Source organism: Phalacrocorax carbo, chromosome 2, assembly GCF_963921805.1.
Source record: "Phalacrocorax carbo chromosome 2, bPhaCar2.1, whole genome shotgun sequence".
Taxonomy (NCBI): Eukaryota; Metazoa; Chordata; class Aves; order Suliformes; family Phalacrocoracidae; genus Phalacrocorax; species Phalacrocorax carbo.
Window position 1 is genome coordinate 76,928,635 of NC_087514.1, and position 18,129 is coordinate 76,946,763.

The 18,129-nt window shown below is 41.0% G+C and overlaps 1 protein-coding gene across 5 annotated transcripts in view; it reads right to left on the reverse strand.

Moving 5' to 3' along the window:
• Window positions 1-18,129, reverse strand: part of IKZF1 (IKAROS family zinc finger 1) — a 71,606-nt gene that overhangs the window by 40,650 nt on the left and 12,827 nt on the right. For all 5 annotated transcript variants that reach the window (XM_064443330.1, XM_064443333.1, XM_064443332.1 and 2 more), the window contains exons 2-3: window positions 17,627-17,680; window positions 10,349-10,468 (exon numbers count right to left, since the gene is read on the reverse strand). In XM_064443330.1, the coding sequence (XP_064299400.1) occupies window positions 10,349-10,468; window positions 17,627-17,666 (160 nt within the window). In that variant the 5' untranslated portion in view covers window positions 17,667-17,680. The remainder of the gene's footprint in view (window positions 1-10,348; window positions 10,469-17,626; window positions 17,681-18,129) is intronic.

Below are 18,129 nucleotides of genomic sequence, written 5' to 3' on the forward strand. Positions count from 1 at the left end.
GGACAATACATTTCAAACTTCAAAGGGAATATTAAAGAGAAGAAATGAACTACAAAAAGTTTTAGAAATGAAAAATATTTTTTGATTGTTTCCTTAACACCAAGGGCTAAATCATGCATTGTATAAATCAGTCTCTTGCATGGCACACAGAAAGAGCTTATTAGCAATGGTTACACTGTATAGCGAATATACAGACTCATTAATGTGTAATTACAGAATAAACAATATCAGACTTCTCTAGTCTGTTTTGCAAGGAGAAAAAAAATTCCACTTAACACCACAATAAGCCTGTGATAGGATACCAATTTTATTAGGATCTGCTAGCACTGTGGTGGTAAGATTAAACAAATATGTTGCTACACCAGAGGTAATGCCTCATTACCATTATTCCTTCCTCATCTTTTACATGTGTTGGGCTCCAAAGCCACTGAAGTGTTTTGCTAGCACAATTATCATTTCTCATTTTTATTTCTACTTGCCTTTATGTGGACAAATGGGCAGGAAACTCAACCCCTCCCCAGAAAAGCCTAGTTCCCATTTGACTTCTTGATAAATTGTTGTAGGTCCACACCTGCAGCAGATGAAGTCCCAGCAACCACGCTGCCCATCACAGCTTCCCCATCTCCCCTCCAAAGTCCAGCAACAGGAGGTGTCAGTTACAAAATTATTTGGATTCTGGGAGGAAAAAGGATGAACCTCAACTCAGAAAGGAAGGCACCATGTCAGTGTGGAAGGGATGTTCTCACCTCTTTGCTCATGGCTTCAGCCTGGGGAAACCAGGAAGGGTGCTCTGCTCGGGAGAGAGAGAGACATTCACAGCCTGAATTATGAATACAGCCAGCTGGGGGTCAGGGGCAATTCAACAATTCCCTTGGCCACATAGGTGTTTCTTTCCCTTTGCAAATCTGGGCACAAAATCCGAGCAGTGGGTCGCAGTCCACCTCACAATAAGGCAAATAAATTTTTCATAGTGAATGCTATATGTGCATGTGTTGTTCTCCCCTGAAAATAAATTCTCATATGGAAAGACCCGGAAAGATATCTCCGAAATCCAGATGCAGCATGAGGGGTGCAGAAACAGTAGTGTTCCCTAGCTAGCAGTCGCCATTTCGGTGCTAATGAAACCATCCCACTTCAACACCAACCACTGCCACTGCTTCCGAGCATTGCAACACATATTCACAGCAGGAAAAAACAGGCTCAATAACTCAGTCCATATAATGCTGAGGTGCACAGTACTGTGAATGAGAAGGGTCTCATCTCCCTCACAAAACCCCCTAAGCCATGATTAAAAATCAGAACACAAACCTCTTAGCTTAGACAAACAAAAAACCCAAAACACAAAACCCACCAAAGATCTGGGAAGTTCAAATCCATAGCAGGGATGTTGGCTGATCACAGCTTCTTACAAATACAGGATGCTTTTAAATGATGAAATACGGAGAATGAATATTTCCTCTTCTATTAATTGCAACACAAGCTGAAAGTGTCACCAAGTTTAGTTAAAACCCACCTTTCCATTGCATTAAACATTTCTGTTACGTTACTTAATCAGCAGGGAGGGCAAAATCATGTGTGGATACTCTCTGTTATATGAAGGGATTAGCAATTCTGTTTAAAGCTCTCAAGTTTTGTTGTGTTGTTGTTTTTTTTTTTTAAAGGAGGGGTCATGGAGCAGGCAGGTTCTTGTGTTGTTCCATAAAATAATCTAGAAGTTACTGAAAACTCTGGTAAGAGCCACTTCCTCAGAAGTAACATTTCCAGGGTAAAAAAAACCTGGCTTATGTGAAAGTTCTCCTTACTGTTCAGTCTCTTCTCTTTTTTTTTTTTTTTTTTTTTTTTTTGTCTGTAAACCCTGATATGTGGCTTGGAAGAGTGGAAGTCAATTAATTCTGGCACATTTCTCCACTTTTGCTACATTTATTACACTTCTTAAGTGAGATAATTTTGGACTACCTTTGGAGTAGGAGAAATGGGGGAAATGGAAGGTAAAACCAAAGGAAAAAACAGGGACCTTAACTTTTCTTTTTGGATCATCCCCGTTCTGGTTGGAAACTGAGAGTAATTCTGTGTTTGCTCTGCATTTACTAATTCTCTGCAAACCTTCAATGGGGTTCTTAATCCCATTTTTAGGTATGGATTTTGCCATGTTAGGGTTGAAATCATATTTACATCAAAGAAGTAGGAGTTACTCACTTCCAAAAATCCCATTTGGTGCCTGGTGTGTTACTATGGCTGATGGTGGAACGACAGGTAAACTGCCTCCTTGGGATCTTTTCTTATGCCTATAACTTAGACACCTAAATGCTTCTGGGAAATGTGTCCCTAAACTGCAATGGATACAAGAACTAGGCACTATTCCTAACTGAAAAATGTGTAAAAAACAAAGAGAAGCACACACCAAATGGGTTACTTTACCAGGAATTAGATTCCCTGCACGTGCACCTTTACAACACAGAATTAGCTTACTGGGGAGGGAGGGAGCAGCAGAAAGCATGTCACATTGCAGGTTGCAGGTCTAACCGGCTTTTGAGCTGCTGCTCTGCTGGCTCGCTTTTTCAAGGAGGCAACTAGATGAGGCAGGACAGAGTTTCCAACAAGTTGTCTTTGGAGGCCAAAATCCTGGGGTGCTGCTTGCTCCACCATCACAAGTTAGCAGCTTGTTGTGGTCACATTTCTTCACCGTAAATGACAAGCTGTGGGTGAGCCTGCACTGGCTGCTATGGCATACCTATCTACTGCACGTGGGCTAAAGTTTTTTCCAGAGAGACCATCTTTTCAGGCTTCAAGAAACCTCACATAGTGAGCTCAATGAGAAAGGGTCGGGGACAAATCTCTGTCCTGCTGCAATGAGTCGTGTTTGCACCCAGCTTTAGGACTACATCTCCAAAAAGGAGCTCCCTCCATATACCTGCTCTTTACCATAAAGGGCCTGTTCTATACTGGGGAAACCTGTGGTGGCATGGCCATGCTGCAAACACTTCCCTGCAAATCTCTAATGAGGGATGCAGCCACAGTGACACTGTTTGCTGTGGGACAGAGCCTGCGGATGTTGCACCTGAGGGGAGAGCAGGTCCTCTGCAGCCAGGAACCACCTCCTCCCAGGGAGGCCCATAGTGGGAGTTCAAATCACAGAAACATGAGGAGAGGTTGAACAAAATCAAAACAGCATCTTGTTCCAAAACAGTGCCTCTGTAGAGGTTGGTGCTCCTTATACTGTACCTCAGTCCAGCGGTTAAGCTTTTCACTCAGGGTGCGCTCCTGAAGAGAGCTCAGGTTGAATGAGAACTTGCTCAAGGGAAAAAACAAACCTACAAAAAAGGGCAAGCAAGAAACAATACAGAATAGAGGGATGGCTGGTGTTGGGAGGTCCATACAACCTTTTGATGCAGAGTCATTCCCTTAAAATAACCTGAGGTTTAGCAAGCTGCAGTTATAGAGGTCCTCGTTAGCTTAAAATATGCCCCCCTTCCAGCCAGAGCCCTGTATTTCTGAGTTGTGCTGCAGCCACGGCTGAGATCCTGCTAGATAATTTTAACTCCCGAGCTAGAATGGGGCTTATCTCTGAGGCACATCTCTTCTGCTCAGATAAAGACAACTTCCTCTAACTGCAGATTAGATCAGCAGGCTCAGTATCCGTACCTAAAAGCCACACAGCTAAACACACTGCATCTCTCCAGTTCAAACAACGTTTGCTGCTTTCTCAAACGCCGAAGAAACAAAACTTGCACAGCTCCCAGGCTTTCCCTGGTATTTGCACTGATGTTCCCCTCTCAAAACAGCAGTGCCCAGCAGGCACCCATGAAACTGGGCACAGCTCCACAAGCTCCACAGCTCTGGAGAAATAAGGGAAAAAAACTCATAGCTTCACCACCCACTGCGACGTCATGTTGCCACACAGTGGCAACAGAAACCATACTTCTACCAAATGGGCCAGGAGTGGAAAAACTCACAAAACTAAAGAGAAATCACTGGAAAAGTACAACTCCCTTTTAAGATCAATTCTGTTCTCATGGATTTGATTTTATCATGCACTCTGGCTGCATCGGAGGACAAATTTTTACGTGCCTGCTTACACAGTGCCTCTGCCCTGGCTTTGCACGGGCTGAGTTAACTGCGCTAATACAGCGCAGCCTACGCTGGGACTGCGGCGACTCTCCTCTCCAGACTGGCTCACCCTCCCTTCGAGAAACTGCTTTCAAGTTTGTTTCGAAAATGTTCACCCTCCATTACTTGCAGCAAGCATTTTTAAATTTGATAAAGGAATTTGCCTTCAGTAAGAGGGCTGTTTTCCACTGGCCTTGTGCAAATTCGTGGACATTTTGCTAAGTCCTAGGTCATTACATTGAGCAGAGCTTGTCTCTGGCAGCGTGGCTAATTCCTCAGCTTCACAATGGCCCCATATACCTGGGTCTTCTGCACCTCACTCTAGCATGCTCTCACATTATGCACATGCAAAACATACCTTTGAAGGCTGGTATATACCATATATCTCATACAGCATATGTAAGGGCATTCATGAAGTTTGTTACATGCCTTTCCCACTAAACTACCCCCATCCTCCTCTATACAAATTCCCAGAAGAGTTTTGCATACAAAATGAAAATAATCCTGACAAAAATATCTCCTGCGTTCCCCTTAAAAACAGGCACGTCATACTGGCAGGCAGGGTCTCAGAGCACACAATACCAGTCCATACTGGGGAACGGTATTCTGGGACTAGAAATAGGGACTTTGGACCAAACAAGAGGGGAGATTCCCAACTTCCCTATTTTTAAAAGTTCCTAAAATATTATAGTTACAAGTTTTTCAATTCCTTCAGAAGCCTCCTCAGTTGGACTTTCAAGCCCTGTTTCATTGTGGAGGGTTAAAGACAATTTGTAAAGCTCCCCAAATAAATCTTGAAACAAATTTTCTCTCTGCTCTCAGAGCCAGTAGGGCTACATCAGGTAAGACAGCAATTATCAGCAATTATTTTCAAAGGCTCATCAGCTCCTACACACTTTCACACCTTTGAGCAACAGAGACGTCCACCTGAAACCTGAGCAAGTAATACACATTACACAGCCCTCCAGTTTACTTTACTTCTCTGAATGATTACGTGTCCATGTGCATACATGCAGGACACGCATTTTATTACTCAGACACAACACGCTGCCTTCATAGCTACTGAACTCCTACAGGAGGAGTGCGCAAAGATGGTTAGCTCTGGCAGTCCTTTTCCCCAGCCCCTTTCCCCTGCCTACAGCAGTGCCAGGGCAGCAGCAAGCTGGACCTGTCTCAAGAAACAGGACTAATTTTGCAAGCTGGGGTGGGGCACTTCCCCTTTTGGCTTTTCTCCCTTCTCCCCTCCGTCTGCAGCCTTTCCCCACTTTTACTCTGCCTCCACCCAGCTATTTGTGAGTTGCAGCAAATTGATGTAATGGCAAGCTGTTGTGGTTGGCCTGGTGGCCCCTCAGCAATGCTTGTGTCCATGCTTTCAAATGGTTGAGCTCCTTTTAAGGAAATAATGCACTGAAGCTCAGAGTGAGGACACTTGCCTGCACCAGTAACTAGCTACTTGTGCAGGTTACCACCTCTAAATGCCCATGGCCAGGAGGGAAGACCCCAGGATTCGAAGGCAATGGCAGGATCCCAGTGATTCCAGGCATGAGGCTCTGCAGCTACACAGGCTTCTGCTTCAATAACAGGGTTGCAGGAGGGTGGCAACATCAGCCACTCAGCAATTCCCACTGGAGGAGAAAAATGTCAAAAAAGTCTTTCCTTTTAATACTCTTCCCATACTAGTGTCCTTTATTTTTAAAAAATAGAGAGTTTCTAACTTCATATAAATCTCATCTGTCTTCTTTTGGTGTCTAGAATCGCCTTACGTTGTTACTTTGGGCATCTTCTGTCAGTTGTCCAACAGTTTCAACCCAATTTTGTGAGGTGAGTTCTACCCACCTCTTCCTCTCTGAAAGAGTAATATCTGTATGCATTATGTATTCCAGGTCCAGACTGTAATCTGTAACTATGGTGGTGATTACTTTTTCCAGTAAGAAATCCTTGATTTCTGTGTTGGAAGTCTGAACAGTCATCTTCAGCATCAGACAGCTGCCTGTGCAGAAATGGTGAGCCCACAGCCTCTTTCTGAGGCCAGTAAAACCATAAGATGGCTTTTTGTTTTTTACCTATCAATAGCTAGCTACGGTATGGGCAGTTGTGGATAAAGGAAGGTACTGCTTGCCTTTCTAGGCAAATGCTACCACTGCAGTGAATGGCTTTTTCTGCATGAAGTAGGGTCTGACCTACAGCTCACTGAATCATTAGCTTCCCACACGTGACTTGAACTAGGATACAGTCCCAGGGCAGAAACAGCCCTGAATTGCAACCATCTACCACATACAGCATGCTCAGTACTGATTATCCACAAAAGGTGCACACAACATTTAACCTGAAACTTGAACAGGAACAGTAAGAGTCAGCAGAAGATATTTCAAACCAGCTCCTGTGTTACAGGTTACCATGAGAAACAGGGCTGCCCAGCCAAAATAGGCTGCAAAGCACTAATTCTTAGTGGAACGGAATTTCAGTGGGATGTGTACTTCTAAATAACTTAGATCAAAATTTCTAAAGTATATTTAGGAGATACAGTAAAACAGAGTCTCTAGTACCTTAAAGAGCTGTGAAAATCTAGCTCTTTGCTTGACTGAAAACATTCCCTGTGCTTACTAGGAAAACTAAATGTAGAGCAGGTGGGTGAGCAGAGTAAAAAAATAAAATCATAAACAAGTTATGGGTGCCAAATCAGTGTGAGAAGGGAATTCAGGGTGGAGAAGAGGACAAGGAAGGAAGGAAGTCTAGTGAACAGAGCAGCAGAAATGAAGTTTGCAGGAGGAAGCTGCTCAACACATAGTGGCATTCTGAGAGTTACAACATTAAAGACATAGCAAGATTATCAAGGAAATGAAGATATATAGCAGTGACCAGAACACGTCTCTTAATATGTTTCTGCTTTGCTGTGCTGCTTGGGGCAATTACTAGAAACTGTTGATGACCTTACTTCCACAAATTACCTTTCATACCCGCTTATCATTTTTGCATTGGTCAGAAGCAAGCCATGTCTTGGGTGCCTCTGTCCAGGGACACAAGTCAAAGCATACATTTCATGAACTTCTGGGCACTTTCCTTATGAAATTTGCACCCTCTCTAGTCATTTTAAGTGAGACACTCAAAATCTGAAGGCACCCAATAAAATCTGGCAAGTGAACTGAGTACTTTAACTTCTGAAGTCTGCTACTCCTTCATTCTCAGAGTGGGACAGAAGTTTCAAATGGTTCTCTCTATCAGGTCTATAGCACCACGTTCAAGTCGCAGTCTAGGGTTGGAAGAAACAAGAAAGGAGATTTCTGAAAACATGCAGAGGAGCTAGAGCCTATCTTTCTTTTCTAAATATAGCTTATTTCCCCTAATCTTTGACCTTTAAAATGCTAAATTGATGAAAAAGGTAATTAAACTTTTGACTCCAGGGTTAAAGGTTTCATGAAGTGTTACTACAAATCTGAGTAAGCAAACGGTCATTTGAACATTTCTATCTCACAGGCTGATTAAAATTAAAAACAGATTTCTCACCTAATTTTAGTAAGACGAAGTAAATACTTATGCTTTTCATTTAACAAACCTGCAATTTCCATTGTTACGTCTATAACACTACATGTACAAAAAAGTCCTCCAGAGCCTAGTGACCCTCTTCCATAAATGTCTGACTCAAATTACCCTTCCTCAGTGCATGCCCTATGGACAGCTGATCTCTCAGGGCGTTACAGATTAAGTGGAATGCACTGTAAATCATATGTTGAAATACAGCAAAGTGCATAGGGGATTCCCTTTTGATGAAGGAAGCAGATGTGACATTAGGAAAGTCATACAGAGAAAAATTGTTGCCTGGTCGTATCTGCTCATGTGCATCGCCTGTCAGTTATCATAGGCCACAGTCTATCTCCCAGCTACAAGATATATATATAATATCAGTGGGTCTTTACAATACCCTCCTGCCTATCTATCATTCTTCAAACTACTTTTTCAGATCATCTTTTTTCTACCTAAGTTTTGTGATAAACAGAGGTGAGAAACAGATCTTAGGACTTAGAGGTAACGTTGTTGCACGGAAAGCCAAGTCTGTCTACGCTGCCATGCCACGGCCTACATAGAAAGACGGTCTCCTTCATCCCTAATACATCTGTGGGATCGTATAGGCCAGACACCACTTCTAAGGCATTGGTTTATCCCTAACAGATTTTCTTTTGATGATGATCCAGAATGTGCATAGCAATCATATGGTTCCCGATACGTCTGGGACATGTATTCAGACCCTTTTTGTAAAAAAGAATTAATTTTTTCAGTATACTGTTATGAGAAAGTTAGTTTAGGACTAGAAAAAGGAGCAGTAGAAGAGGTAAGAGTGCATGCAGCTTTACAGAAAAGACAAACATCGCAAGTGCTGGAGTTGTTACCTACAGTTAAGATCATCCATAAAACAGAGTACTGTGAATTGTCTCTGTTTCTGTTGACTATGGTAAATGTCTCACTACAAGAAGTGACCCTTCAAAACCAAAGAGCTATGCGTAGATCAAGTGGCTGTAGAAAAAATCTGGAAGTCAGGACATACAACATCTAATTTATTGCTGAGTGCACAAAGTAAAACTAATGAGAACAACAGATGGAACTTATCATATTTAGGGTACCAAAGATAACATTCTCTCCTTCATTTATTACAGTAGCTTTTAATATGCATTTATATTGATATATAATTGAACTACTGGGAGAATCGTTACATCATCAGCAAATGTAAATTTCATCTTTGCTGGTTCTGTATGATATTCGTGAGGTGAAGTAAATTCAATGCAAACAAAAATCCTCTGTGTGTGTTTGCGTTTGAACAAAGGGTTTTTTTAAATTTTTTTTTTTAATCAAGGCTTAAATATTTTGTATTCTGTGGGAGAAAGGAAGCTTAACTCATTTTACTGAGTTGATACACAAGCTGTAAAGGCAAGATTTTATTCAAAGAGCTTTGGACCAAGAAACAAAGTGCTAGGTAAGTGATCAGATTATTAAAAAGCTTTTTTACAAATTAATTTGTTCATAAGGTATGTCAACAGGCATGTAGGAGCTGCATGTTCTGCTCACATTTTTGGTAAAAGGGGATCAAGTATTAAGTAAAGTGAAGATGTGTAAGATGCTGCATTCTCTACTAGCTATGGCTGGAGTTTGGGAGTAGGCTCATTCCTAATGCTGACACCATCCTCCTGTATTACCTTGACTTGGTTATTTTGCCTCCTGTGCCTCCCTCTCCACCTACCATCCTTTATTGAACTTACTTTGACAATAAACATTTAAAGGCATGTGCAATCTTTTTGTAAACAGTCTTCCACCCTTACCATTATTTTTACAATGTGAATGTAAAAATGATGAGCAATACTTTTATTTGTGGATAAACAAACATATTTTGATCATTACTCCTCTCCTGAAATATTTTTATCATACAGGGCATGGATCACAGCATTCTATGAGTTATTGTGCTTTTTCCCCTTTTTTTTCCCCAACTAGTAAACAAGCATCATGCTCAGATAATATCATCTAGTCTTTTTTAGTGGACTACATGTGAGCTGATGCATGCAGTAGTCAGCAGCATTGCTAGTCCTTGGTGTGGAGTGCGGGATCCCAAAAAAGAATCAGCACTTTGCAAAATCATCTCTGGACAATACTTTAATCCAACAGACTTTATCAATTGTGGACTTTTACCTTGAAGAACAAAATTCAAGTGTTTTCTAAAGTTCTTTCAGTTAAAAAAATCAAGAGTAAATGAAGATCAGATATTGGAGTCTGAAACATATGAATACTATGTGTATTCTAATGAGGCATTTCTGGAGAAATCTGAATAGCAGACAACATTCAAGGTAGTATTCAAATTAATGATAAAATAATAATAAAAATACTTGAGAGTTTACTGAATTTTTATCAAATCTGAGTTCAGATAATTTTGACCTGGAACTATATATTTAATTCCACTTCCTATGCAGAATGAAAACAAATTTTCCTGGGGAGAGTTTCATGCAATCAGTCATGCTTTAGAAATAAGATAAAGAGTAGGATCTTTATAACTTCTCTGTGGATGAAAAGGCTTGCTGTCCTTCAAAATGGCTTTCCCAAAGAGAAGGTTACACAAAACCACTAAGCACTTGAGTAATTGTGCTGAACACGATGAAAAGGCACAGGACCTCCTTGTATACCAGTTTGCTATATAGTACTTTAACATTATTGGCGTATTATATTATGTACTAATATTATCAGAGTGGACTCATCATCTTACCCAAGACTCTATCATTCTTAGCACTCTGTTGTCCTCCAGTACTAGTTGAAAGGTCCTCTGGTACAGGCATAGGTTCATCTGCATCATCTGGGACATCACTAATTGGAGGACTTTCCTTTCCTAGTAGTGAAGAAAGTAGCATCAGTGAGTCATCGGAGTAGCCTCATTTTCAAATCAGACCATAAGAGGAACAACAAAGCAAATAAAACTTAACAAAACACCTAAACACTACTAAAAGCATGACCTTCTTAGGATGAAAACCTGCTGTTCTGCAGAGAAATCTTCCTCTGAATACAGGGAAATTTTATTTATGGAAGGAATGTATGGCCATTCTTCCAAATTTACTGAAGTCTGGATAAACAGTTATCAGTCCTACCCTTTTGGATATTTGTAACACATAGATATTTTTCAGCTGCTATGCTCAGAAGATCCAGTTTAGCCAGCGTAGGCTGACAGATTACACAGGTTATCAAATGGTCATCTTTTCTTCTTCTTCCTTCCACAAATGCTCCTTGAGAGCACATCCGTATTTGCTTCAATGACATAGTGAAGTCTAACCCACAAGTACTTTCGGGCTCTAACAGAACTACCCAAAATATAAAATTTTATCTCCAACTAAAAATTCAGCTACGTCTTCAGAACACTTCACTAATACCCACAGATGCAGCTCCGGCTGGTCCTTGTGCCTACCAGTAATTAAGTGCCTGTGGCTCCTGGGACATTCTAAAACATGTACAATTAGCAGACGTCACTCAAAACAGGACTTCAAGAGGTTTATGGTCTCTTATTTGTAAAAGGGAAACAAAACACGAGGTTTTGCAGAAGAAAACAGTCTGGTGCTTTAGCCTAAGTATTCTGGAACTGGTTTGGTGCCAAATGCAATACATAAGGAAAACAGCTCTCTTGCTAAGTATTACACCTCCAGAAATGGTGAGGTTTCTTGGTTTAGGTCTCAGTCACAGCATACATGTCCTGCCCACAGCACTATCCCTCTCTTGCAGAGCTTCTTTTAAAATTACTTCATGCACCTGTAACAAAGGCAAGCCTTGGAAACAACTACCAAAGGAATTATCTAAGTGATTAGTTTCATTGACTATTACTAAAAGGCTGGGCTTGGCATTAATAGCAAAGAACGGAATAGGCCCAGAGCAGAATTTGAACTCAGTAATGTTCACATAAGACCTTTGTCTCCAAAATGGAGATGTTACCAATTTACACTGATGCAATCTATTAGACATTCTGTGGCACTCGGCACACCAGCAAGGGCAGTAATTTCATGGCACAAAGGCCTAGCAAATTAGTGGGTTTTTTCTAATGAGAATTCCCTCATTAACACAGAAACATTAATTAATTCTGAAATCACTTCTCAGAAATAGAAAAACTAAAACAAATATAGCTTACTTAAGTGACAAGTCTGGTGATGCCAGTTATGGATTTGATCTGAAAGAAGAAACCGTTTTCCTCCCAGTCTCCTGGATGGAGCAAAGCATTGTGCTTTCCGGTCTGTACTGATCATGACGGCGGGGGTGTGGGGGTGTGGGGTGACAGGTACATCTAAGTCATCTTCCAAATTAGCTGGTTTTGCTTGTTGGCAAAAATCTAGGTTTAAATGAATGAAACGAGCGGGTGACTGCATTTCTTAATGATGCATCTATCAGACTGTGGAATAATCTCTGAGCAGGAGTGGTGGGAACCACCTAAAACTGGAGCCAGGAGACCTGAGGGTAATGAAGGAACAGTCCTGCACTGGCAGAGGGACTGACTAGATAAAGTCCCGCACATCTCCAGCTTCTGTGGGGTATTCTTAAATGTGCAAAATCACACCCACTGGATGCAAGTGCAAGAACGAAGATGGACTGTGTAAATGGAAGCAAAGGACTATGAATTTTACAGCAGAGGAAAGTAAAAGCAGGAAATAAGTGCATTAAAACAGTTTTTGCCATTCACTGGTTAGCTCCTTATTTAATTATTCCTGAAGTTTCCTGCACTATTATTGTGGGATGTAAGAAACTTACAGAACTGCCAGCAACTTTCCAATGCAAGTCCCATCCTGCCAAGCTGAGGTATCTCTTACAGATAGGATGCATGGTTGAGGAGAGATGGCTGAAATATTTCAGCTTTTTCAACACTTCCCCCCCCCCCAAAAAAAAAACACCAAACAAAAAAAAACCCACAGAACTTTAATTGAAGGGTAAGAGGCAGTCTTGTCAGAATCAGCTCTCTTGACACCACACGTAGGTTAAGTAAAATTTGTCAAAAAGTAATCAAAAGCCACCTGCATCTTCCAAAGTTTCAATTGTGCTCCCAGTTACAACAACAGAATCTGAAGCTTTGACTTAGTCTAGACTCAGAAGAACACTTACCCTAAAAACCTGAAGGCTTTTCTGGCTACAAACCAATATAAACACATAATATCAGACCTATGAGATAACAGATAGCAAACAAAATCAGAACTTCCTTAGTGCGTAATTAAGCATTGTACAACAAGCCCGCTAAGTAGGATGCTTTGAAGATAACTCAAAGCACTCTTTTGGAATAGAAGCCTCTAAGTAGAACAGTACTTTTGCAGTTTATGGTCAACTGTTTGGTTGACTAAACAGATATCAGTCTTCTACTTGTTAACTTAATAACCGTTTGCCCAGGTGGCCTGAATCAGACTAGCCTCACAGTCTTGGTGGGGCAGAAGCTGGAGGTCTGGTATGCTTCCCTCTTTGCAGGAGACTGCAGTTAAGAAAACTTAGTAAACTTGGCTTTAATGACTCATTTACTGCCATTTGATTTCTTCCTGTTACACGATGGAGAAATCCCTGCGTGCAAAAAGGCAAGATAAAAATAGTGGATTTAAAATAGGTATATTTGTTGAGCTCTGTGTCTTGGATTCTAGAGCATGATATTTGTATTTCATGCCTTAACTACATCTAAATTGTTACACTATGATAAGTTCACTACTGCATGGTAAGCTTAGAGATATGCAATCTCACTAACATCCTTTTGCCAATGAATTTAGAAATGGAAACTGTTTCCCATTTAATTTCTAATAGGCATGTCCACAACAATAACTGGTCAAAGGGATGGAGTCAAAAAAACCCTAGTGGCAAGTACTGGGGTAAATTATTAAAATGTCACATAACAGAGCAAAGTACCATAGATTTATTCCATTCCAATTTTACATTTTTGCTCAAAAATAAGAAGTGAAGCATAAACAATGCAATCTAGCCTTGGGGCAGGGGAATGTCTTCTTTCTTTTTTTATTTTTATTTTTGTAAAGAGCCACCTGACATGTCAAACAAAAAAAGACAGGGGAGCTGTAGAGCTGAAGCTCCGTTTCTGGCACTGCCACTGATTTGTGGTGCCCTTGGTTAAGTCATAAATGGAAATAACTGCAACTGCAGGCTGTTTATACATTCCCCCAGTTCATCCTGAAGCTCTGAAAGATGGTCTCAGGTTTCCAAGTAGTTCCATTTCTGTATGAAAATTGCCAGAGAGGTGCCTAACCTATCAATGGTGCCTGGTAAGACCCCCATCTTCTCTACTTGAGTTTCCTCATCTCTGCTCTAGCGATATAGTTGAAGACATGAGGAAAGAGAGGAAGGGAACAAAGTGCCCAGCCCAGTAAGGTTTTGTGCATCCTTTATTCCTACCAGAGTCCATAGCCTGGTGTTTCTTTAACATCTCCATTAAGTTCTGGGAGCAATTCAGTTCATGCGAGGATGGTGCTGCTGGAGCTACAACTCTTAAAAAGAAAGCCGGGGCAGGATTTCTTTACAGAAATATTCTCTATACTTTCACAAACTAATGTTGGGAGCATTTAATACCTGAGGGTTGTCTCCTACGGAAACACTACAATCACTGGAAAAGTTATACAAGAAAAGCAACATACACATTTTCTGGATGAGAGTCACAACTGAATTCACATCCCCTTTTCACTAGTGGAACCTTAGACCTCCAGTGATGAGAAGAGTCGCTCTGAGACAGGAGCCAGGCTCTCAGGTGAGAGATACCAGCCCAAGATACACTCATTTCCACCTTCCCAGGACCTAGCAAAAATACCAAAAGCAAAATTCTTCTTCCTGCTTTTGCAGAGCGTGGCACAGTCTGGTTGGTGCTAGGGGGATCTTTTTATGTTAGATGTGAAAAAATTTGAACATTTGTACTGGTTTTCCACCCTCCTTAACTGTTAGGCCTTAGAACTGAGAAAAAAAATATTTAAAAAAGAGCCAGGAAAAATACTGCTTGTTAAGTGAGATATTATCTGTGTTTTCTGACTTTTGTATGGGTGCCGGATACCGTTTGGTTAAATGTATGTCAGCTCTCTCCTCATTTCAGAACTGCAACTGCTTGCCTCATGAAATATCACTTTCAGGAGAAAAATTAAAAGTGTGAATTCTGTGCTAGTCACACAGTATTTCAGTTCCTCTAGGAGCCAGCCATGCCTGGATTCCCAGAAGCGGGAATGCCTGTGCACAAGCAGGGTTTGGATTGCTCACACTAGTTTTATACTCTCTTGGCCTGGCTCGCCCCTGCCACACCTGAGTCAGCTACAGCTGCAGAAAGCACATGGCTCCAAAACACAGCTTCTGAGCTACAAGACTGTTTCTAGAGACCTATTTGATTTCTGGGTTTAAAAAAAAAAAAAAAAAAAGAAAGAAAGAAACCCCCCAAACTAATTTAAGAAAAAAAAACAAACCAAACAAAAAACCCAACCAAGTGTGCTAGTGAACCAGGTGACCTAACTCCATAGGCTCAGAGAGTAAGCTACACCTGATGAGTGTTACTCACAAAACAGGAGAAATAAATAAAACTGTTTTTCAGCGGACAAGACAACCTCACACTCCTGAAATGGTGCAACTGTCTAACTGGTTCCCAAATTATAGTAGAGCTCCCTCATCACGCAGGGAAGTATCCTAGAAGCATGTAGAACCCCAGGAGGAGAAGAGGGGGGAAACGTTTCCAGATTCAGCAGTCTATGAGAAAGAAGCATCAGATCCTCTACTTTTGAGGTCTAGTAAGAACTTACAAAGACCCAGTATCTGTGGAACCTAATCTGACAAACTCCTGCTTCCAGAAGGCTGAGTTCACACACAACTCAGATCATAAATGAACGTAAATTACCAAGTTCTTCTTTGGCCAGTTGTTCACAGATCCAGCTAACAACCCAATATAACTTAGAGCCCCTGCTCACAGAAAGTATCAGATAGTGACAGGAACAGCAGGAAGAGTTCAAAGCAGATTTTTTTTTTCCTGTAATCTGTTTATGTAGGTCTACCTCCTGTTAGAGGTAAAACTCCTCTTACGCTGATGGGTTGTTTTTTTTTAAAGAACCCTCTGTCATCACAGAAGAGTGCTATTCTCACCAGCATGATTTGCTAGAAAAGCTAATGGGCATGGGAAAGTACTAGTGTTTCAAATCCTGGAAAACTTTGAGAGCTACAAATTATATACATAGCTATACATATATTATGCATATAAGTACATACACATGAACATTCAAAATGGCAAAGTTTCTTGCAAATCTTCCCTCTCAAGGAGAGAGGCAGACCTTAAGGAAGGCAAATTGTGTGACCTTCTAATCCACTCCTTAACTCAAGGCAGCATCTCCTACGCTGCTCCTCTCCACGTCAAAAGATAAAAAAAGCAATGCCCTGGTAAGAGGTAGCAGGTGTGGAGCTCACATTAATGCCATTGCAAAAAATACCACGAAGGTTAGGTGTGGCTATCCAGGGGAGCCTGTGCTGCTGCAGAGGAAGAGGAGGTCAGCGCTCCTGCTCCCAGGAGCTCATGCAAGCAGGAAAGGGCTTCTGCAGCAGGCAGAGGAGCTGGGCTCAAATCACGGTGCCTCTCACTGCTCTGAGCAGATCCACAGCGCTTTGTCTGCATAAAGGATTATTAGTACCCCACTGCTTTTTCTGCTAGGGCCACACATGCTCCAAGCACAGCATGTACTGGACAGGTTTTATTTCATTTACAAATTGTTTCAGCATGCGGCAAAACACTGATGTGTAAGTTTATCCAGTTACAATTTAGAAATTATTACCTAAGGAGGGGAGTGCAACACACCTCCACAGGGCTGCCTTGGAATGACTTCCTTATCCTAAACATAACTGATAATCTTCTGTTGGCGTGAAGGATTATTATACTGTTGTTCTTTCACACAGAAAAATACCTTTGATTTTCAATTTTCAGGTGACACTAAAAGTTCTGGTTCCAAGTCTTGAGAAGACTCCTCAACGTTTTCAGAAAAGAGGGAGGGGGGGAAAAAAAACCCACACAAAAAGAAAATTGTGTTCATATATTTCAGGAAAGCCCAGTGACCTAGCCACCCACACTGCACCCAGACCTTCATGATCTCCTATAGCTGGCCTCCAGGTCCTGAGCTGCCAGTGCCCGAGAGTTGCCTCTTAAGAAGGAGCCACATGCCCAGGTATCTGACGGGAGCGCCCTCGGTGATGGGGCTGTCGTGCTCCAGGCTGAACACTAAAAGTGAAAACTGAAAGCCATTAACCGTTGCAGCTGCCAGCATGTTAGGGAAACTAGGAAAGAGACTAACCTGTCCCTTTTCAACTGCAGTGGCACAATGGTATGAATACGTATTATCTTGTTAAGCCAATCTTTTAAGGAACCAGTTTCCAAGGAAGTTAAGAATAACCCCCCAAATATCAATATAGGGTAAGGCTGCAAAATCCTATCCGTGCCACTACAGGGCAAATTTTAGAAACCTAACTTCTCTGCTGTTTAAAAATTTTTTGAAATATTATCACCTTGGACAAAACCAGTTACAAGTGTAAAGCCTCATGTCAATCAGTCCTTTTTTCTTCTCTTACATGTTCATAAGTAAAACTGAATGCTCTGGAAAAAGTCAAATAACCCTATATGGTAAACAGTTTGTTTGCTTTTAACTAGTATTTGCCCTCTCCCACCCAGTAAACTTTGTTTATTCTATATTTATATTGTAACAATCAGAATTTTGCTCCCAGAAGAAGGAGTATAAACATGCACCTGACTACGCTTCAGGGATACGCTACCACAGGTTTAATGCAAAATTGCATCTATGCTTCTGTATTCCCTTGACCTCTTTATTTACTCAGTTCCTTTTAAAAAATCCATGCACTGTTGGCCTTGATATCAAGTGATATCATTAATTGTAGCTCAATTCCCACCCTAGTTTTAAAAAAGACCCAAGGCAATTTTATTGACAACAAGAAAAAACATTGTACTGTGCCAGAAAGATGAGCAAGAATTTAGGTTTTTCTTTGTAGAAGTATTCGTTAAGGACCTCACCTGAAACCTGGGACATATCTTGAGCCTCATCTGTTTCCATTTTCCTCAAGTTATCTGAGAAGAGAGGAAGAGCCTTAAGTTAATGCAAAATAACACACACATACACACACAGAAAAAGAAAAAAACCCTAGCCCCACACACAGAGAGAAGGAGAAAGAAGGGGAAAGAAAAAACCCCCTTTGCTATTTAACTATAAGATTATCTGGGAAGAATAATGTATTTTTTCTCTTTATTTCCTCCCTGCATACTTTCTGGAGTATCAGACTGGCACAGACCTTGATCCTTTTAAAAACAGCATTACAAAGATTTATAAAAATATCATTACAAGCACAGGAGGACCAAATTTGTTATTTATTGTTAATTTCCTACTGCATAATAACCCAAAATGCAAACTGACTGCAACAAAATTAAGCAGAAAATTAAATGGCCCTGGGTCATTGTAGGCACAGAATTCATTCTCTTGGTTGATCCATAGTTATGTTCTTTCTAATTTACTGAGCATG